At 39.6% G+C, this 23,334-nt stretch overlaps 1 protein-coding gene across 2 annotated transcripts in view; it reads right to left on the bottom strand.

Moving 5' to 3' along the window:
- Positions 1 to 17,121, bottom strand: part of rps6ka1 (ribosomal protein S6 kinase a, polypeptide 1) — a 133,908-nt gene extending 116,787 nt beyond the window's left edge. Inside the window, exon 1 of one of the 2 annotated variants that reach the window (XM_057858975.1) lies at positions 16,582 to 17,121. In XM_057858975.1, coding sequence (XP_057714958.1) covers positions 16,582 to 16,644 — 63 coding nt within the window. In that variant the 5' untranslated portion in view covers positions 16,645 to 17,121. The remainder of the gene's footprint in view (positions 1 to 16,581) is intronic. The other variant, XM_057858977.1, reaches the window with a different exon arrangement.
- Positions 17,122 to 23,334: the final 6,213 nt, after the last annotated feature.

Raw genomic sequence — 23,334 nt, forward strand, 5'->3', positions numbered from 1 at the left:
CGATTACTTACCTTCTTTTTATGGCTAGGCTAAAACAAAAGCGGTTGCGCGACGTCTGTAAATGGGGGTTTCCAGGGTAATCGGACAAATTAAAAATAGTTCGAAGACTTAAATGTGCCATGAATCTGTTATGGCAGCATATAGTCATATTGGTCTATCAAATAGAACAGTTCTTTTGGCTTAAAATACAGCAATTTATTTTAAAGAGAGGTGCAAGAGCAGAAACTGCTTTTTCAGCCTTGTGTTTTCTGCCATATATAATGCATTGCAGACCCATGGAAATGTAGTCCAGTCAATACTAAAGATGTCCCTGTCCCGATCGATCGGGTCCGATCACGTCATTTTCAAAGTATCGGAATCGGCAAAAAAATATCGGACATGCCTTTTTTTTTAATATATATATATATTTTAATTAAATCGTTTTCTAATTGTATTTAACGTTACAGATAAAATGTCTTACACTCATCCAGAGCTTTTAGTTTTAGCTTAAAGTAGGGTTATCAAATTTATCGCGTTAACGGCAGTATTTTTTTTTTTTAATTAATCATGTTAAAGTATTTAACGCAATTAACGCATGCGCTACACGACCCACTCACACATTGTCGCGTTCAATCTATAATGGCGCCGTTTTACCTATATATAGAGCTAAAAGGCAGCATAAAATGAGTAGACTGAATTTTGGCTGCCTTTAGAGCCTTTTTTTAATTGGTTAAAGCCTCACAATCCCTCTTTCAACAATTAGAAATATGGTGGCCAGCAATGCGGGGAAGAAAGGTAGTAGTTGATCTTTTTCTTAACACCCAATGTTATTTCCCAACGCAGAGAAGATATATCAATTGGTGCCACTACGCATAGTCATGGTTGCACTTCCCATCATGCATTTGGGCAGAACAGTTAAATGGCTACAGTATCATTTACTGAAAGCTCAACAAGGCAAGGCAAGGCAAGGCAAATTTATTTATATAGCACAATTCAACACAAGGCAATTCAAAGTGCTTTACATCACATGAAGACCATAAAAATCACATTTAAATCAACACAACGTAAAAACCAAGACAAAAGATCGCATTTAATCACAGAATTAAAAAAAAAATAAATAAAATAAAACAAAAATAGAAATAAAGTAAAAACTACTACTACTAATAATCATTGAAATCAGCAGTGGAGATAAGCACAAGAGGAATAGAAGGCAGGTAGATTGAAATATATAGACAGTTATGGATATGCAGTGCTAAACAAAAGCGTTTTTAGCCCTGATTTAAAGGAGCTAACAGTTTGAGCATACTTTAGACGTTCGGGTAACTTGTTCCAGAGGTGAGGAGCATAATAACTAAATGCTGCCTCACCCTGCTTGGTTCTTGTTCTTGGAACATGCAGAAGACCCGTTCCAGACGACCTTAGGGGTCTAGATGTCTCATAGGAATCTAACAAGTCAAGCATGTATTTTGGTCCAAGGCCATTAAGTGTTTTGTAGACGAGCAGTAGTATTTTATAGTCTATCCTTTGACTCACTGGAAGCCAGTGTAGCGATTTCAAAACCGGTGTAATGTGGTCCAGCTTCCTTGTATTTGTGAGGACTCTGGCTGCAGCATTCTGTACTAGCTGCAGCTTCCTGACTGATTTTTTATCAAGACCTGTAAATATACCGTTGCAGTAGTCCAATCTGCTGAAAACGAATGCATGCATAAGTTTTTCCATGTCTTGTTGAGTCAGAAGCCCCTTAATTCTGGTTATATTTTTTAGGTGGTAATAAGCGGATTTAGTGACGGACTTTAGATGGCTATCAAATTTTAGGTCTGAGTCAATAATTACGCCAAGGTTTCTGACTTGATTTGTCGCTGTAAGTGACATTGTGCTAAGTTGGCTGCTTATCTTTGACCTTTCCTTTTTTGGCCCAAAAATGATCACCTCTGTTTTCTCCACATTTAACTGGAGAAAATTCTGGCACATCCATTCATTGATTTGATGAATGCATTTACTCAGGGAGACTAAGGGACTATAATCATGTGGGGACACAGAAATGTACAGTTGTGTGTCGTCTGCATAGGCGTGATAGGGGATGTCATACTGTTCCATTATCTGAGCTAACGGAAGCATATAGATGTTAAATAAGAGTGGTCCAAGAATTGACCCTTGAGGGACTCCACACGTGAATTTGGTTCGTTCTGACTGATAATTTCCGATTGACACAAAGAAATCCCTATCATGTAAATAGGATGTGAACCACTGAAGAATAGTGTCAGTAAGCCCTACCCACTGTTCCAATCTGCTGAGTAGTATGTTGTGATCAACCGTGTCAAATGCGGCGCTGAGATCCAATAGTAGCAGAACAGATGATTTGCCTGCATTGGTATTCCGACGAATATCATTTAGGACTTTGATAAGCACAGTCTCGGTGCTGTGTTGTGGCAAATACACCAGATGGCAATATTTAGTCACAATATACAAAGTCACATTTATCCTTTAAGAATTACAAGTCTTTCTATCCGTGGATCCCTCTCACAGAAAGAATGTTAATCATGTAAATGCCATCTTGAGGATTTATTCTCATAATAAACAAATACAGTACTTATGTACTGTATGTTGAATGTATATATTCGTCCGAGTTTTATTCATTTTTTTCTTAATGCATTGCCAAAATGTATATGATCGGGAAAAATTATCGGGAATGATTGAAATTGAATCGGGAGCAAAAAAAAAAAAGCAATCGGATCGGAAAATATCGGGATCGGCAGATACTCAAACTAAAACGATCGGGAGCAAAAAAACATGATCGGAACAACCCTTAGTCAATACACACACACAGTAGGCTATGTGCCAACTAAACATTTTTATAAATTACAATAGGATTAACGTCTCTTCGTACTCCTTATTGTTGTTTGTAACCGCCTAATCTCTTGCCAAACCTTCAACCCAGTAGATGGCGGTAATAGCCCATGATACAAGGGGTAAACTACCAACAAAAAACAAGAAGATCTACTCCTTCACGCCCTACTAGTAGGAGCCACATCAACGCAGGCAGACCCTGCACCCAGAGGCCAGAGGGATTCTCTTCAAATTGGTCCTGTGAAAAATCATGAAAACCGGACACTACGGAGAGGACGTGAAAAGTGGACTTGTCCAGGCAAAAGAGGCCGTTTGGTCGCCCTAGCATAAAGGGAACATAAATGTGAGTACATAACACTATTTATTGTATTTAGCCTTGATGCCTAGGACCTAGGCTTTACGATTTAAGCATCTAATTAGAGCTGAAACGAATACTCGAGCAACTCGAGTAACTCGAGTTTAAAAACTGATCCGAGTAATTTCATTCACGTCGAGTAATCGTTTATTTTGACAGCTCTAAGCATCACGTTTTGCTCGGACTACTTTTAATGCGGGACAACGTGCTGATGTCACGTGCGTAGAGGAAGAAGCAATAAAAAAATAAAATGAAACACTTACTGCAGCCGACACCCACTACAAACGACGCCGACGTTGCTAAAAACTAGCCAACATGATGCTACGGCGGTAGCAGGTAGCGTCTGATACGTCTCATAGGCATTGCATGTATGTTGAACTAGATGCAAAATGACAGAGTCAGCGGCATGATTAAACAGCCGCCATCTTAAAGCAGTAGAGCGCTAAGCGCTAATAAATTAGATTAACGTTACAGTCACTAGCTCACGTAACGTTAGCCCTGCGAGGGCTAGGCTTTCTATTAATTATGACCACTTTCGATGCGTGGCTAACGTGTCTTACATACAGGCTTTAACATAACATAGCGTTGTGGAGTGATGAGGGTGTAAAATAAAAACCCAATAATGCTAACTGTCAATTTTAGCTCAGTAGTCATTGCAGGATAAAACACCAAGTAGCACTGGTCCCTAATGTGCTCCAATACAGCCTGTATCATACATTTATTTTGAACACTGCAAAAATTCAAAATCCTATCAGGACTTACAGTTTAGACTAACTTAAAACTTAACAAGAACTTAAAAATGGCTTGATACAAATAGAAATTCAATTGAAACACGTGGGAAAAAATCCTAACATTTAAGTGATGTGTGTTATCAAGCATAAAGGCATTTTTAGGTGTATATATTATAATTTTTTTTAATAAGATCTAAAGGTCTTTTGAGTGAAAGCAGTGAATTAGTCTTTTTTTTTTCTAGTTACATCTGAGCTGCAATTGTTGGCTGTTTTCAACAATATACATCGAAAATAAAGACATTGATTGACTGAAAATAGTTCAACATTAGATGAAATGTCTTGTTTTCTCATGTATATTTATGATTGCTCTTCACCTAAATATATATTTGTTTGATCCGATTACTCGATTAATTGGTATAATTCTCAGTCGATTACTCAATTACTAAAATATTCGATAGCTGCAGCCCTACATCTAATGTATCTAATACATCGATATCATCCCATAATAAGCAATCCAAATGGCAACAAGGGTCAAAAACATCATGGATAGCATGCTAGTCAGTTATCCTGCTGTGTCCATAATTCTCGCGCTAGCGTTTGAATGCAATGTACGTGTTTTTGTAGCGAGCATCATTAAAACACACTGATTTTAACGAGATTAAAAAATGAAAGTCCCCTATTTATGCACAGCATATTGTGTCACATATTTTGATACAAGATCCCTTGTTTTTCGCGGTTAATAAGGGCCGCCCCCCACCACGAAAATCGAAAATGTGTGAAGTAGAGGCGGAGCTTATTTATAAAAAATAAAAAAAAAGATAAATTTTTGTTCAATGTATTTTTTCAGATTTAAAAGCATTGGAAAGAGATACATGTAAGACATGCTTTTCATTTTTTTACCCAAAGTACTGTATATAAAAGAAAAAAAAAGAAAAACCTGGCGCAAAGTTTGAAGTGCGCTATATAGTGAGGAATCACTGTATTTTAGTTCTGGAGAGAAAGCAAATTTTGTCATCTAAGCAGAAAAAGGTTTGGGGAAGTGGTTGAAATTAGAACCATGCATGCCCCTTTCCATCAGAGAGGGCATCTAAGCGAAAAGATGATCAACTTCTGAGACCTCGATGTCCCTCTCTTATCAGAGAGTCGATCTAACCAAAAAGAAAGATAGCAACTCCCGGGACCAGGATGTTCCAGTCCTATCAGTGAGACGACAGATCAATCTTTGCCGTAAAGAAGATGAAGGACGTTGTGTAATACCGTGCATAGAAGAGGAGATCACAGATAGAACACATGAATATTACATATCATCCAACACCGGATGTAGCGGGTTCCTGTAGCTGTTCAATCGTACATCTTGAGTGTCAATGACCTGTGAAAATAGGTTGTCGACATTCAAATCTCCTGACAGACGTATACAGTGCCCTCCATAATTATTGGATTTATAACAATTATGTGTTTTTTGGCTTCTAATATTTTTTTTCCCTAAATAATATGGGACCTTAATGGAAAAAAAAAGAGAAAAATTCAACTTTCAATACAAGTGCATTTATTCAGTGGGGAAAAAAATCCCACATAAAGAGAAAATTATTTGACATCAAATAATGTATGTCACAATTATTAGCACCCCATGGTGTTAATACTTTGTACAACCCCCTTTTGCCAACAAAACAGCACCTAATCTTCTCCTATAATGTTTCACAAGCTTGATTTTGTGTGTGGTGAACCATTTCTGTGTAGATTTGGCCATATGTTTAGGGTCATTGTCTTGCTGAAAGGCCCAGTGACGACCCATCTTCAGCTTTCGGGCAGAGAGCAACAGATTTTGATTTAAAATGTCCTGGTATTTCAAAGCATTCATGATGCCATGCACCCTAACAAGGTTCCCAGGGCCTTTGGAAGCGAAACAGCCCCACAGCATCACTGACCCACCCACAGACTTCACAGTGGGTATGAGGTGCTTTTCAGCATGCGCATCTTTCGTGGCAAGCCAGACCCACTTATACCCCTTTCCCACTGAAACTAGTGGGTCAACGCTAGCAGTGCAACGGTTTGCGGTTCAAAACCGAACCGTATGGTTGCCCTGTACGGTTCAATACGCCTTTATGAACCGCGCCTTTTTGGTTTTGCAATTACAGTAATTTATTCCGAACGCTTGTGGAATGAATTGGTCAAACTCTGTGTGCCTGTGTGTGACGTGAAGCGCAGCTGTGGAGAAATTCCCGCCCCGCGAGTAAACGTCCAATCGCTGTGTAGCACCTGTGTAATAGGAGCTGAGTAACGCCCTCTCTCGCTTACGAGCGAGGTGAAAGTGAAACAAGAAAGAAAACAAAGTTATGGCGAGCGGAGGAGTCGACAGACCGATTTTTGAGGAGGCACCGGCTTCTTTCAAATCTGCGGAGTGGCAACATTTCAGTTTCCCCGTGGACTACAATGCAGACGGAGAGAAAATATTGAAAAAAAATAAAACAATTTGCAAGCATTGCTTAGCGCTTGTTCCCTATGCTAACGGCAACACTTCTAACATGACTTGGGCACCTCAGCCGGCATCACCCACAGACATCGCTTTCCCAGAGCAGGACAACCCCGAAGATGACACCAGTGAAAACACACGGGTCTATAGAAGAGGCGTTCCAAAAGCCTTACAATATCAGGTCAGAAAAACACAAGAAAATAACCCATGAAGTGGGGATGTGCATTGCAAAAGACATGCAACCATTTTGACGTGGTTGAAGATGCGGGCTTAGTTAATTTAATTGCAATGTTTGACCCGTGTTATATTGTTCCCTGGCGGACATATTTCGCCAACAACATAATCCCCAACATTTATGAAATGGCACGCAAAGCCATCGAAGATGATTTCGCGAAAGCACATAGTTTCGCCCTGACCGCTGATAGTTGGACGTCCCGTGCTACAGAGTGCTACTACCTAACTGTGACGGTCCACTATAATTCATACCTGTCAAGTTGTACGGTCTCGGCGTTATTTGTACAAGTGAGCACTGATTTTTAAATGTGTACGCCGTACGTTACGTTCAAAATCTGCACGTTTTTCGTGCATTGCGTTTTTTTTTTTTTTTTTCATCCGTTTGGATTTGGTCATGCGTTTGGTTTGTAGCAAACGCGATGCTAGGCGGCTCCAATATTTCCTGACTGTGGCCGACATCATACAATCTACGCCTAGATAAGTCATGCGTATAGAACTACATGCGAAATGACACATGGTAGCGTTAGTAAACAGCCGCCATTTTAGAGCAGTAAACATCTCAGAAAGGCTCTGTTGTAGTAAACCTTCCGAGCGAACCAAAGCAACTTTTTATCCAAAATACTCCTAAATCGGCAAAATCTTGACTTGAGTCTATCTTTAAAGGATGAAACGGTTTTGAAATTTTCACATATCGAAAGTAGACAGAAGGGAACTAAGGCAAAAACGGGAGCAATTTTATCAACTTTAACGGATGATTCACAACATTAAATGACCTCCAAACATAGCAAAGGTTACTATGTTTTAGGGTTTGTTTGTCTGTTTTTTTTTTTTTTTTAATGAAAAAAAAAACATGAACGGCATCACCAGTTACTTTGCCAAGTAACTTTTTTACTACTGTGTGTGTATTTCTGTAGTCAGTCACCAGTGTTGTTAATAACGGCGTTACAATATAACGGCGTTACTAACGGCGTTATTTTTTTCAGTAGTGGGTAATCTAAATAATTACTTTTCTCATCTTGGCAACGCCGTTACCGTTACTGAGGACGGAAAGGCATGCGTTACTATGCGTTACTATATTGGTCGAAAAGTCTGAGGGAGACGGACTCACCGAGACGACAGAGCAGAGCAGGAGTGTGGAGAGGCAAGAAAGTTGTGACGCCGAGCAGACGCGATGCTAGGTAGCTCCAATAATACATGTTGTAGCCGATAGCCTACAAACTACGCCCGCATGTTATGGTAGATATGGTAGACATGGTAGATATCACATGTACTGTATATAGATATAACTAGATGCAAAATGACAGACATGGCACTAAATGCGTTAGTAGACAGCCGCCATCTTGAAGCAGTAGACTTTTTAGGACGGCGCTGTTGTAGAGAACCTTCCTAGCGAATCTAAGTAACTTTTTATATAAAATACTTCTAAATCGGCAAAATCTTGACTTGAATCTATCTTTAAATGATGAAACAGTTTTAAAACTTTCATATGTCGAAAGTAGAGAAAGGGAACTAATGCAATAATGGGAGCAATTCTAACAACTTTTAACAGTTGATCCAGGGTAAAGAGTAAATTAGGGTAAAGAATTGGGCTCGGGCCAATTGTACCAAAAACTTTGACAAAAAACTTCACATAGTGTGGCCAATGTTTTTTTTTTTTTTTTTTTTTTTTTTTTTTTTGAGGGAAAAAAAAAAAACGTAATTATCACCAATTACTTTGCCAAGTAACTAATTACTCTTACATTCAGGTAATTGAGTTACTAACGCAATTACTTTTTGGGAGAAGTAATTTGTAACTATAATTAATTACTTTTTTTCAGTAAGATTAACAACACTGTCAGTCACTACACTTGCCAAAGAGCTAAGAGGCATTTTAACAGTCGAAAATGTTTACATTTTAAGTGTTTATTTCATTTTTTAAAAAGCACAATAAAGGCAGTTTAAAAAAAAAAAAAAGCAAAACGCAAACCGAAACCGAAACCGAACCGAAACCGTGATCCCAAAACCGAGGTTCAAACCGAACCGTGGGCTAACTGAACCATTGCACCCCTAGTCAACGCGTGTTTTTCCAAGCCGATGCATCCCACTAGCAATTGGCATTTGGCACCTTTCCCATTGACGAAAAAAGCCGTGTCTTTTTTTTTTTTTTTTTTTTACCCGTCTAACCCCCACCCCTCCTCAGCCGTGCGTAAGGTGCGTGACGTCACCACGCTAAGATGCGCTTGGACAACTGCGACCGAATTCATTCAGTTCAAGAAAGTTAACAATGCAAAGCAACATGGAAGCCTCCTTTCCGTTTGTGTTCTCTGTTTTCATGCTTTTTACTGCCCGCAAAATGGTCAAAATGCAGCAAAGGATCACCACTGTGCTTGTGCTGAGGCAACTTAGGCGACGTAAATTTTGGTTTGAAATCGAAAGGAGTCGTGTACGTCACAGAAGGAGGAGAACAGCCTTTGTTTCATCTGTTATGGCTATTGCTAACGCTGCTACACCGACTGTTCGCCGTATGTGGATCCGGGCTAGAGCACATGGTTTTTGTTTTTTGTTATGATGCATCACGTACTAGCCTACGTCACCACGTAGATTAGGGTGTTGGCTGTTGACCCGGTGTTTTGCTTTCACACTGCATGGCGATCAGAGCCGAGGTGATTTTAACGCGGGTTGCTTGGCGGGTTGATTGACACGGGTCGAGGCGGGTCGCTGCACCTTTCCCACTGCCACCAAAAGCCGATTGTTAGCGGGTTGACACAGGTTTTTTTGCCAGTGGGAAAGGGGTATTAAAGTGTTGGTTGCCAAAAAACTCAATCTTGGTCTCATCTGACCAAAGCACACGGTCCCAGTTGAAGCCCCAATACCGCTTGGCGAACTCCAGACGTTTGCGTTTATGATTGTGAGTGAGGAAAGGTATTCTCTGTGCATGCCTCCCAAAGAGCTTGTTGGCGTGTAGACAGCACCTCATACCCACTGGAAGTATGGGGGTGGGTCAGTGATGCTGTGGGGCTGTTTCACTTCCAAAGGCCCTGGGAACCTTGTTAGGGTGCATGGCGTCATGAATGTGTTGAAATACCAGGACATTTTAAATCAAAATCTGTTGCCCTCTGCCCGAAAGCTGAAGATGGGTCGTCACTGGGTCTTTCAGAAAGACAATGACCCGAAACATATGGCCAAATCTACACAGAAATGGTTCACCAGACACAAAATCAAGCTCCTCCCATGGCCATTTCAGTCCCCAGACCTCAACCCTATTGAAAACCTGTGGGGTGAGCTGAAAAGGAGAGTACAGAGGAGAGGACCCAGGTCTCTGGATGATTTAGAGAGATTCTGCAAAGAGGAATGGCTGAAGATCCCTCTTTCTGTCTTTCCCCATCTTATGAAACATTATAGGAGAAGATTAGATGCTGTTTTGTTGGCAAAAGGGGGTTGCACAAAGTATTAACACCAGGGGTGCTAATAATTGTGACACACATTATTTGATGTCAAATAATTATTTCTTTATGTGGGATTTTTTCCCCACTGAATAGATGCACTTGTATTGAAGGCTGGATTTTTCTCTTAAGGTCCCATATTATTTAGGAGAAAAAAAATGATTAGAAGCTAAAAAAACACATAATTATTATAAATCCAATAATTATGGAGGGCACTGTAGCTTCGAAACATTCCCAAAAAGTGCCATCAAATGTGGAGTTTGATCAAAGTATTACAGAAAAATGCACTCAGTTCAGAATAATCTTTTAAAGACCTCGGGCCTCAGCTTATTAAATAGGAAGGAGTGAAAAATTCTTACAATTATCATATACACGCACTGCATCGTCTCCACATGGAGTTATCACTTACATTCTGCAAAAACCTGCTTTTCATCAAGTACATTGGCTCTTCTTGAAAATGTCATTGGGTGGGGCCACGGTTAAGTACAACTTATGTAAAAAGGGCACTTCTCTTGGCTTGACAATTCTCTTTAGATGAGGTGACAAGTATTACCAAATAAAGATACATTTGCAACTGAAGTGAGTCGTGTATTACCTCCTTTATATAAGAGTCACTTCCACCAACAAAGAAAATCAGCTGGAGTATTGATTATCACTTATTTCCTGTTCCAATGTAACCACTTTGAGCATCCTCTAGGCCACAAATTTACAACGATGTAACTGTAATTTATCCAATTTCACTAAAGCCTTTATAGGGCACTAGACATGTGCCAACCGTGTATGAAAACATCACGGTTTCAAAACTGCAAAAAATTTTCATCGCACCGTCCCTACGGTATTAGCTATTTTTGATGTCCCAAAAATGCAGGGAGAAATCCCTCGCTTGCAGCTGCAAGGCTCAACCCCACCCCACCAGTTGTTGCTCAGTGTCAGTGAGTTTGCTGTGCAACACGGTGGCTGGGGGAGGTGAAACTCCTGAACCTCTTCCCCCCATCGAAGAAAACAAAATCGCTGGTATGGGAAATCTTCGGCTACAGAAAAGTTACAGACGACTGTGGCTTAGAGGAGGAGGGCCAACCGACATGTAAAACAGGTTTGCGGAGGCTGGCCGCCGAGGAGGCAATACAATCAATTAGAGCTGTCCCGACTAGTCGACATAGTCGACGTCATCGATGACGTAAATCCGTCGACGAGCGCAACATCCCGTCGACGGTTAATGAAGGGTTAAAAAAAATATGTGCACGGAAAGTTCAGAATGTCGGATGCTCTGTATGCAAGCGGGGAAAGCGGCACAAAGCCAAAAAACCACACCAGAGTGTCCAAAACATTGACTTATTTCAAAGAAACAAAGGAGCGTACACTCTTCCGTCCTGTCTCTTCAATGCCAAGCTTGGCTAAACGTCGGCCGTGAATAAACACCTCAAGCGCCGTAGCCCAGTTTGTAATTTTGTTTTTTCATTTTTTGTACACCAGAGGGTGCTGTCGCCTTACTAAATAATAATGTTTCATTGACAATGGGCCTGTAAGCGCTATTAGTATTGTTCTTAATGCTAACTGAAAGGTTTATTTCATGTTATGGTTTATTTTATAGTATAGAAAATTATATAAGGTTAAAAGGTCATAAATATATACAGTATATACAGTGATTGCACTTAAGGGAGAGATTGTCAATGATAAGGTAATAAATTAAGGTAAAGGCAATTCATATAGGCAATTCATTGATATATAAATAAGGTTTAAAAGGAAAAAGGTGAAAAGTTTTCGTTAATTTCTAATTGTGTTGTTTTATTTGTGTGCACCGTAGCTTTTACAGTGTGATTACATCAAGGATGGAATAAAAGTTGTAAACCATCAGTTTAAGAGACCATCTTTTCAATCAAGATGCTACACTAGTTAATTCTATCAGCATTTCAACTCATTGTTTATTTGTGATTTATTATTGTTATTTACGTGTTTATTTGTACTTTAATAAATAATTTAAGTGTTCCAATATGTTTTTTGTGAATTGATAAGCGTCAACAAAAATTTCATTGCTAAATTAGAAAACAAAACAAACAAAAAAAAATTTTTTTTTTAAATTATTAGATTAGTCGACTAATCGTAAAAATAGTCGGCTGACTAATCGGGAGAAAATTAGTCGTTTGGGACAGCCCTACAATCAATATGATTTCGCATTTATACAAAATTAAAGGTTAGTAAACACTGTCATGAACGTTTCCCACCAGCTACGAGAGTTAACTCCAGCATGTTTAGTGTGTCTGGCGGTGGTAAAAAGTGTTTTTCTCTTTGGCAACTGTCTGTGTTGAGAAAGAGAGTGTATTATGTAAATACTATACGAGTCATACACACGTGCTTTTTATGGAGAATAATTCAATTATTTTCGTTCTGATCATAATAATGTTGAGCTGTGGCTCACGTAAAGGACTGCATTTATTTTAATTAGGGGAGAGAGAGAGAGAGAGAGAGAGAGAGAGAGAGAGAGAGAGAGAGAGATTTTTAAAATTTATTTCAACCTAACATTATGACGTAATGTAACCCTTACTTTTCGAGGCTGTGAGTCGATCGGGTTACAGTTTCTTTGTGTAGATTATATTTACTCCGTCTTCTCTACTATAATGAGGACCAACACGGTAGGACAGTAAAACCCAGAAACGTCAACAGCGCGACAACGTGGCCTCCGCGAGAACGCAGTGAAACGCGGCCGTTAAAGTCAATCAGCCAATTCACACCAGTTGCAGTGCGGCCGCGTGTTAGATGCGTCCCAGAAGCGGCTCAACACGACACACGCGAAAAAAGAACGGTAGCGTTTATTATTTGACGCGAGACGCGACCCTCCTGCGTCAATACTACTATCGGTAGCTAGGATCTGGCAGACCGGAAGTCACTCATGTAAAAATACGGTGGATCCGGTCGATTTTCAAACTAATATGCAATCGTAACCCACTTTTTGAATCCATCAGATGTCTTGAGTGGTAGATCTGGGCACTGTTGATTTGTCTTTGTTGATTTACTGCTGTCTTCTCTGCTATAATAATAACCAACATGGCCCCGTGTTCAATGCAAAACCCTCCTACCACAACATATACCACAAAATATACAATATAAATGAATACTACATCACATTTGTAAAATATAAACACATTATGAAATCATTAATAGCCCATTTAAATAAAAGACAATGAAATGAGCTAAAACACCTGTAATTAAATAATAAGAATTATACACAGATCCTGCTTGCACAATTCAATTTATTAATTTCTGTGTGGCGCTTTAACTTGAGAAAATCCCCCAATAAAGCTTTTGAAAACCGTTCATAAGAAAAAAAAATGATTCATTGAGGCATTTCATTTGTAAAATATATGTTAAAATCTTTGTCATTAGGATTGCTTTTCTCTCTAGCACAGGACTTCTTTTTTCTTCTTTATTTCAGAAAGAAAGCTGACCATTACGCGGGGTCTGAAAGGCAAATTGTTGTTGGATTATCGTTAAATACTCGCTACTTTTTGAGCAGAATTCTAGCTTTGTATAGGCTAATGTTCCTATTGTTGAAAGCACAAAGGTGTGTACTGCAATAAACAACTAGCACATTTATATTTTGCATTTTTTTTTCTTACTGTACCAAAAATGAACCAAACCGTGACCTCAAAACCGAGGTACATACCGAACCGAGATTTTTGTGTACCGTTACACCCCTAATATATATAATCTGGAACAGAATAACGCAAGTTTTTTTAATAACCAAAAATAGTCACTTTCCCTATAAGAGGTTAATAGATATGAAATGAGACTTTATATAATACAAACTATTTGATTCTCATTGCCAGTGAGTCAGTAAAGTATACCGACAGCCAGAACAATTAAATGATCTTTCACTAGGTGTCAAATGGTGCAATTAACCTGCTAATGTCAACTGATTTCTCTTCATACAATACAACAGGATAAGCCAGAGACTCCTACGAATATTTCAGATTTCTAATTAAACTACAGAAAACAATTATCACATATACAGTGAAATAATCATGAGCGATGATTGTATACAGGATTAAATTGCCAGCGATACATTAATGATAGATCATTTAAAGAAGAAATATGAGAAACTGATCATTCTCCAGGCACAAATGATGATCTCGCAGATTAGTTGGGGATTGGGAAAGAATGAGATGGGATGTCTAATCTATTTTCACTAGGCATGTGCCTGTTACTGGTTTCAAGGTTTACCGTGGTATGAAAACGTGACAGTTTCAAAACCACTCAAATTTTCCGTCAAACCACAGTATGGTATTAGCCATTTTTTGATATGCAGCGAGAAATCCGTGGTTTGGAGCGGCAGCGCTTACCCCTCCCGCTCAGGTTGTTGCTCTGTCGTGTGTCTGTCGGTGACAATAGACCTGAGCATTTCCCGCCCCTCAAAAAAGACAAAGTCGCTAATATGTGAGTACTTTGGCCACCGAAAAGAAACAGATGGTTGCAGGTTAGAGGACGCAAGACGTGCTTGTGGAGGGTGTTTGCCAAGGGAAGCAAGACCTCCAACATGATTTCACGTTTACGTGACCATCATCCATCACTTTACCCAAAATTTAAGGGAAGTAAACGCTGTCATGAACGTTTCCCACCAGCTACGAGAGTTCATTCCAGCGCGTTTCGCGTGTCAAGTGATGGTAAAACAAAACATATAAAGTAAGTTTGTTAAGTAAGCAGATAACGTGGCAAGCTAGCATGCCGAGATTGCTAACTAGTTTCCTCTCTACCATAACCCTACTTTTGTAAAGTCTTCCGCCATTGTGAACATCGGTTCAAAATAACATTTTCATAATACAGCCTGTGGTGTTTGTTGTCTCTGGAGACTTTCAGTGTTAGCGGCTGTTGTTCACTTACCGACATCACCATCCACAGCCAACTCTAGCCCTTATTCCCTGACTTCTTTTCCCCCTTTTAAAAACTCTATGATCTTGTTTTTTTTTTCTTTTCTGTGCACCCGATTTATGACGACTCACCATGTTTAGTTTATAACAATGGTGTTATATGACAGATTTTAATTTCCCCAGGGCATGTACGGAGTGTAGCCTTGAGTGCGTCAGAGCGGGGTCAAACCATTCTCTGCTAAGACAGAGAAGGTGGGGGTGGGGGTGGGGGGGTGTTGTGCAAAAAAAGGAATATATATTTTAACTAATTTGCTCCCAAAAATGTATAAATGTGTTCTATTTTTATTTGTTTCAGTGTCCCAAAGACGTACTTATACGGCTTTTACGTTGTTTTTTTTTTTTTTTTAACAACAGACATCTCTGGGTTCTGATTCAATTTAGCTCCAAGGGCAGGGCAGTAGTGCATTTGGTAAGACCCGCAACCCAATTCAACAGCAACGAACAGCCGGGCCGCACGGCCGGGGCGCCGGCAGAAGACGACCAAATGGAGTCTAGGATGCCAGGCGGCGGACGACCGAGCAGAACAACCTAGAGGACGCCCGGGATGCCAGGTGCTGGACGACCAAGCAGAACGACTGGGACCACCAGTGCAGCGGACGATGCCGTAGAGACCGTGCTGCTCGCCGAGCAGACCCCGCAGAGACTCAAAAAAATCCATCTTTATGAGACAGGCGACGATGAGGGAAAAGTTTACCTGGCTGTCGCAGCCACAACGGCGTCATCTCTCAGTTAGTTATGTGTAAATAAATCGTTACTTTGCTATCAAAAGCTCTATTTGTCTTGTTGTTTGTTATTTTGTAAAAGGAAAACATTCAGATATTTGGGATGTAACTAAAGCAAAAAATAGCTGTGTTAAAGTCAAAGATATCTTTGAAATGTATGCTTTCACAAAAAGCTCAATTTCTCTGTTTTTTCATCAGAAATTGCTCAAACTAAGCTATTTTCTAATGCTGATTACTAAAGAATGGAAAAAGATATGAACTTACTTTTTTTTCTGCTGAAAGAAGAGTAATCTTTCTTTTGGTGTTTATATAGCAATAGAACAGAATTTTCTGTGGGCCTTGCAAAATCACTCAAAATCCAGTAAAACGGCCGGGAGCAAAGAGGGTTGCACCGGTGAAAATGGTTGGGAGTGAATGAGTTAAATATGTTAAAATTTTTAAGTATATATTGAGTAGAGCATAATATTTAATCAGACAATGATTTAAATGGGAAAAAAAATGTGAATGTAACAATAAATTAAGGGTCATTCAGGGGCCCCTATGGTCCTAGAGGCCCGGGACAACATACCCGGTTGCCCCCACCCCAGCAGTATTTTGCTTCAGGTTGTCATACAGTCAAAATCTCACACCGGCACATGTCTAGAGGCAGCGAATGCAAACCTTCTCACTTCAAATTAATTTGACGTCTATAGACGTCAATGGCAGCCCATGATTATATATACAAAATTTTTTAAAATGTTTTTGGGGTGGCCCCATCAGACCAAAATCAGACAAGCAACTACCAGTTGCGAAATAGTTAACAATTCCAAGTCCTTCAAATGAACGTACGCACTTGCTAGAAAATCCCAAAAGTGAATGAAATACGCTGTACTGTGTACACCATTTGCACTTGCTGTTACCTCCGTTTCCAGCTGGACCAATTCCATGGTGGGCCACGGTTCGGCAATCTGTGCGAGCGGCATGTTGGCAGATTTCCCCCGTCAAGATGCACAACTTCTCGGTTCGTCTTTGCTCTCGGCGGAGGTTCGGTCACTTGGTGCTGTCCTACCACACACACCCTCACAGTCCTCGGTGCACCCACCACTTTCAACAAACAGGTGCAGTCGTTCTGATTTAATTGGGCTCGCTCCAATGTGATAATCCAGTCGAGAGACGAATAAATCCAGTTACTACTCCTGAGCAGCAGCCTTGGGGCTATCAGCTTTTGAAAGGCAAAAAAAGCCTGTGTGTGAAAACAAACAAACAAACAAACAAACAAACTAACTAACAATCCTGAAGGAATAAACCCGAATCCAGATTGGCTTGACAGTCGAAGCCGAGCTTGTGTCTTGCTCGCCGGGCTTCCTCTTCGTCTTGTGTCGGTAGTAAAATGCTCCGCGTAGCCTCGATGCCGTGGTTGTTATTGGCAGACTCCCAAAGACGAGATTCATCCTGCCCTCCTTTTCTTTTTTCTTTTTTTTTAAACGCTCACTCCTCTATCATTCAGGTCCGATGTCGCCACCATCAGGTAAAGAGCTAAAATGCAACTACGTCATGGCTCCTAGAGATTGCTCGGGTTTTTAGTCTGCTCTTGAAGCCTATTTTTTCATAGTTCTAAAAGACCCTATGATTTAAATGTAAACACAATATCTGTTACTGTGATGATAATTTTGAATATTTAATAAAGTTTATAATTGTTTATGCTAAAAAATTTTGTTCACAAACAAAACTTCTTCAAAACACCTCCAATTTCTGCGTTTTTTTTTTTTTAAACAGTCTAGAATAGCTTACCGCACGAATGCTATTTTTAGACCATGACGTCGCATCATAAAACGGAAGTGAGACATTATAGACACGCCCTCGCATCAGTGTTTAATTTGAAACTAATAAGGTGCCCGAAGGCAAAGTACCGTATTAGCCCGAATATAAGACGGTGTTTTTGCCATTGAAATAAGACTGAAAAAGTGGGAGTTGGGTCTAGACATTATACCTATTCACGACGCTAGATGGCGCCAGATATCATTGTTGCTGAACTTGAGGAGTAATGTTCTGTCATGAGAGATCTCAGCTACTCTCAAGTTTAACCAGTTTGCATTATTTTATTGCAATGTTTTTCCTTATTCAGATTTGTTTCAAGACTACAGTTACAGTTAGACCTCACTTTGATGGTTAATGCAGTTATTGCAATTTTGTTGTTTTATCACAATGGATTGGTTTATTTACATTTCAAAAACCAGAGGCCATTCATTTAAGAATGTGATTGTACTTTAGTTTACATATTTAAATGTTCAGATATTAAGATTTGAATGTGGCAAAATAACATGCTTTTTCTCTCAAGTGTATTGTTATAATCATTTGTTTCAGATGGACTGTAATTATTTTCTGTATAAAAATTATTTTGGTGTTCAAAAAGTGTTTTTTCAAACTTGAGTCTTGAAAAAGAGGGGGTCGTCTTATATTTGGGCCAATATGGTACATATGACAGCGCAGGGATGACGAGACGGGCACAGGTCCCCGGAACATACGCAGAAAATGGTGCCTAAAACAACACGCAAATCCCCACTTGCGATGCTGTGGGACTTTTTTTTCTTTCTTTCTTTTTTTTGTGCTTTTCTGACTCGTTTTGAACCATCTTCCTTCTTTTTGAAAAAAAAAAAGACAGTAAATGCAACTGTCTTTTTGGCATGTTGGAATACCGTTTGATCCTGGCTGCTTGCTCCCCAGCTCCCTCAAATTTTAAAAGTTTTTTTTTTTTTTTTTTAATGTTAGGGCCTGATTTTTTGGTCCAGCTTTTCAGTGCATCAACAAATCTCCGACTCTTTTAAATGACGTTAAATTTTTATAAACAACATGCAATTCGAGAGATTTGTTCTATAAATGAATTTATGAACAACGTCTGTTAACTGGAAAAGCTGAGTTTTGAACTTTAAAAAAGTTATGTAACTCAATTGAAAAATGAATCAAATCTTTCCAAGAGTGAAGTTAAAATAAACAGCTGCTGATGTAGTTGCACAAAAATCGACAGCCTATAATTTAATGCTTTGCAAGGGAGGGTATTTGTGGCTACATGTTTTTCAAAGCACCTACACATTACAAAAAAAGCATACATTTTGGTCCTGATTCATGCAGTGCGTTTGAGTGTGTTTGGGCTTCATCTCTTTCCAGTGACAACAGCTCTTATTGTAAGGGCCCTCTGTGATATAACACACCCCTTCTGCACTCCACAACTCCCCGCTCCATTCAACAGCGCAGCGTTTCGCTCGCTCCCGTTACTATTGGCAACTGGAGAGCATCAAACTGTGGATGGATCGGCCGTATTCTTCTTTTTCGGGATATTCAAATTAGGATGAAGATGAAGCAAACAAAGGGAGATGAAATGGGAAAATAATTGGATGGAGTGGATAATTTGGTGTCTTGTCTTTTTGGATGAATACGTTTGACTAAGCACCTGCGTGTACTTGAATGTGAGTTGTCATGATCATGTACAAGACCAGTTATTATGCTCCATTACTCCATTTTTACGGGGTTTTGTCTTTATTAGGGTAGTTAGGTAGCTCCTAACTCATTCACTGCCATTGACAGCGTTAGACTTCAAATCTGTTAGAATTGGGATGGCTGCCATTGAATAATCATGTTTCACTGTCACTGACGCTGATAGCTAGATAGATAGATAGATAGCTAGATAGCTAGATAGATAGATAGATAGATAGATAGATAGATAGATAGATAGATAGATAGATAGATAGATAGATAGATAGATAGATAGATAGATAGATAGATAGATAGATAGATAGATAGATAGATAGATAGATAGATAGATCATTATAACATGCACCTATGCAGTGCCGGCCTTCAACACAGGTAAACTAGGTAGTTGCCTAGGGCGCTATGTAGTGGAGGGGGCACCAAATTCCTTTGATGGGGGTTGGGAATACTCATGGAACGCTTCCCAAACGTTTTGTAGCATATCTTGTACATTTCAATATGTTACATATACAAAATAAATTATATTAATTATTTTCAAAATGACTTTTGCTCTGAATCTGGGACCATGAGACAGATCATGACCTGGCACCCTAAACCTCTTGTTGCGTTTGTTTCGATCCTCTTGCACTCTTGTTGACAGTGAATGTTTGGGGAGGGGTTTCGCACCAACTCACTGTGTTAGCGCCTAGCGCTATTGATAAATGAATGTCTCACTTCTGTTGCTGCCAATACAACATTTAAGACTTTTAAATATGAAAACGTCCAAATCCTAAGGTAAGGAGAAAAAACGGGTCCAGGGTAGTTTTTTTTTTCTCCTGTTTTTTTTTTTTTTTTTTTTTTTTAAGTCGCGTAACAGTGTCTGATGGTAAGTACAGTATATTATTTTTAATTGAATTTTGTTATTTCTTAGGTGTAATTAATCTAAATGGTTGAGCTCTACAGTAATTGCTATGCATACCTGGTATTTCATTATACTACAGTGTATGTGGTGTCTGCTTTCCTTTGTTGCACTCGGACTTCACGCCAGCACTATTTTCTGTACGTTTCGAGCGTTGCTTTTAGTGCTGCAATGATTACTCGACTAACTAGAGTATTCGATTAAAAAAAATATTCGAATTATTTTTTTTTTCTTCGAATATTCGTTTAATTAAAGTGGGGGTGTAATGGTTTATTTTGAAAGTGTTTGCATTTCGTTTTATTGATTAAGGTGGATACACTGCCCTCTGGTCTGCCTTTTTCACGTGGCAGAATCCAACTGCTCCCTGTTAAGACCAACATAAGCTAAGTTTTTGTTTGAGCTCATGTTTATTATTGCATTTGTAAATTAGTTTAAAGATATATTTAGCTATTTTTTGTGGGAATATGTGTCTGAACCATTTGTTATGAGCATTGTAATAAAAAAAAAGGTAGCATTTTGTAGCATTTATGCTAGTGGACTTTTGGTATGTAAGTTAGCAAATAGTTCTTTTGCTGTACATAGATCCTCATCTTTTTTTTTTTTTTTAATACCGTTTGAGGCTTAGCTCAGGTATTTTACTTTTTCATGTTCCTTATCTGATTACTCAATTATTCGAACCAACTAGTTCATCGATTAATCGACTACTAAAAGAAGCGATAGCTGCAGCCTAGTTGCTTTCACTTTGCGAAGCGAGGGTGAACACCAGTTAACTTTTCAAGAAAGCAGAGAAACGGAAAACGGTGCAGGCTCGGCTATTAGCTCGCTATTGGCCCGCTAGCCTATTGAGCAACGTTCACCAGTGGAGCGATGCCACTAATAGCTGCCGTTTTCCTTGTTGAATTGCACAAGATTTTGACTGTGGTGACCATTTATTTGTCATAATTCACCCACCGTACTTGTGTGTCTGTTTGGCCGAGCACGTTACCGGCTGCGTCACAGTCACGTGACAGACACTATAAAGAGCCGCGCGCGTTCCGGCTCATTAGGGAGTTCAAGTGAGTTCACGGAGAGTAGCAAGAGTTACAGCGCTGGACACAGCAATTCGAGCAATAAAGACTCTTGACAAGCATACCGCTTCACGGGATCACGTCGGGGTCACCAGTGAAGCGGTATGCCGGTAACGCGCTCAGCCAAACAGACACACAAGTACGGTGGGTGAATTATGACAAATAAATGGTCACCACAAGACCTTATTTCCCTCGGTATTATTGTGCAGTCATTATGGTATGTTTTTTTAAGAAATGTGTCTCTATTGATTTACTTTATAGCATTATTGTAAGCTCTTTGTCAGTATTGTATTTTATTTTCTGATTGTGTGTTCATAGTTTCACGGCGACATTTTAATAAATGTCAGTTGCAGTAAGAATTATGGTGTGATTGGTATTACCAGAGGAAAGTAACATCTATCTGTCTACCTTATTTTTTACTTCATTCTATTAATATGACGTATAATACAGTTTATGGGTATTTAGAGTTACTGAAAGGGTTCATTCCAATTTACACGAAAATTCGGGTTACGTTAGCGTAGGAACGGAACTCGTTCGTAACCCAGTGGCAACCTGTATGTCCATCTTTGTCTTAAATAAAAGTTCAACATGAAAATAGCGTTAGCTTCGTAGATCGCGGCGGGAATATCAGTTAAAGTGTACTTTAAGTGGGGCTAATATGCTCGGGCTGAACGTTTAATTAGTGGCGCCACCAGGGGGTGGCCAGGGGTGGCCACCGCCACCCCTATAAATTTGTTGGCCACCCCACTGGCCACCCCGCTTGCCAGTATATCGTTAGATTGATGTAGCATCAGTTATGCATTTCATCCCAAATGCACAGCCAGGACTATGGACTATGGATTATGGACTACGCACATTAAATCAGGGGTCCCCATCTGAGAAATAATATTTTATTAACGACCGCATTCTGGCTGAATTAACTTTGGCCTGTGCCCCTGCTTAATACATCAATATCCCTGTCTACACTAGATATAATACTACAGTATAGATCAGAATGTCGTCATAGAAATCCATTGATTGGACTGCAAGCAGTACATCTTGTTTTGTATATATGTAATATATCTATGTGTGTTTGTCCTACATAATAACGTATGACTAGGCCCTGGGCACAGCACATTTGTTTTCCCACACTAGCGAAAATGACTGGAAAACAGGAGAGTTTTTACGGCGAAAAGGGCACCTGACTAGCCAGAAGATGAGCCTACAACCTCGAAGACCCACGAACTGCGAAGTAGTGGATTCGTCACCTGTTTGTGAATAAACCGAGTGATTCGGGCATGTCTGTGCAACAAGAGGATCAGCTTGTAGAGATCGCAAATGACGGCGACATTAAACGTACATTTGAGACAATTAAAATCATTCCGGAATATCCTGACAGCGCTACAAGAACACTGAAAACCTTGCTACGTATCTTTGTAAAGCGGGCTTCTTCATTCATGCTTAACGACTTAACGGTGAGAGAGCGGTGTGCAGCTAATATGACAGGATGGGTCTCAGGAGAACTTTTGTCCATCCACGATCAAACATAAGTTAATATTCCTTTCTTTAAAGAAAGTTCATAGTGTTTACTTTGGAATCGCTGCAGTCGCGGCCATTTTTAATGTTACGCACATGCGCAGAACAGAACAGTTGCAGCTTTTGATGGGTTGCAAAATTTGTCAGAACACAGGTCCATGAAAAAAAGACCCAAATCACACCGGTCCGTGGTGAAAAAAAGGTTGGGGACCCCTGCATTAAATCATTAGTAACATCAAATATTACACAATACACCAAAGTATATCAGTAGCCGTGTCCTTAAGTCTTTCTGATAGTTTTCCCCTGACCTTTTTACTGCAATAATATAATAAAAACCTAAAATTATGGCTTTTAGTTTTGGTGTGCCAACCCAAGATTTTAAGTGGCCCCGTCTGGCCACTCCTATGAAAAATTTCTGGAGGCGCCACTGCGTTTAATCACTCGTTTTAGGTGAACCATCAACAGTGATGGACGTATGCACTTTAAGTTGGGAAAATACAGTATTTTTAAAAATATATTGTCATTTTGGGTGGGCTCCTCGCTACAGTTTTGCCTAGGGCACACAGTCACCCAGGACCGGCCCTGTATCTGTGCTCTGGTCTGTAAGTGTTTAGGGTGCGTGGTTGTAACTGATTTCAAGCCTTTGTGTTTAAAAATTATTTACTCCATCATCAAAAGGTCTAAAAAAAATTGCAACTTGCCTTCTT

Source organism: Corythoichthys intestinalis, chromosome 15, assembly GCF_030265065.1.
Source record: "Corythoichthys intestinalis isolate RoL2023-P3 chromosome 15, ASM3026506v1, whole genome shotgun sequence".
Taxonomy (NCBI): domain Eukaryota; kingdom Metazoa; phylum Chordata; class Actinopteri; order Syngnathiformes; family Syngnathidae; genus Corythoichthys; species Corythoichthys intestinalis.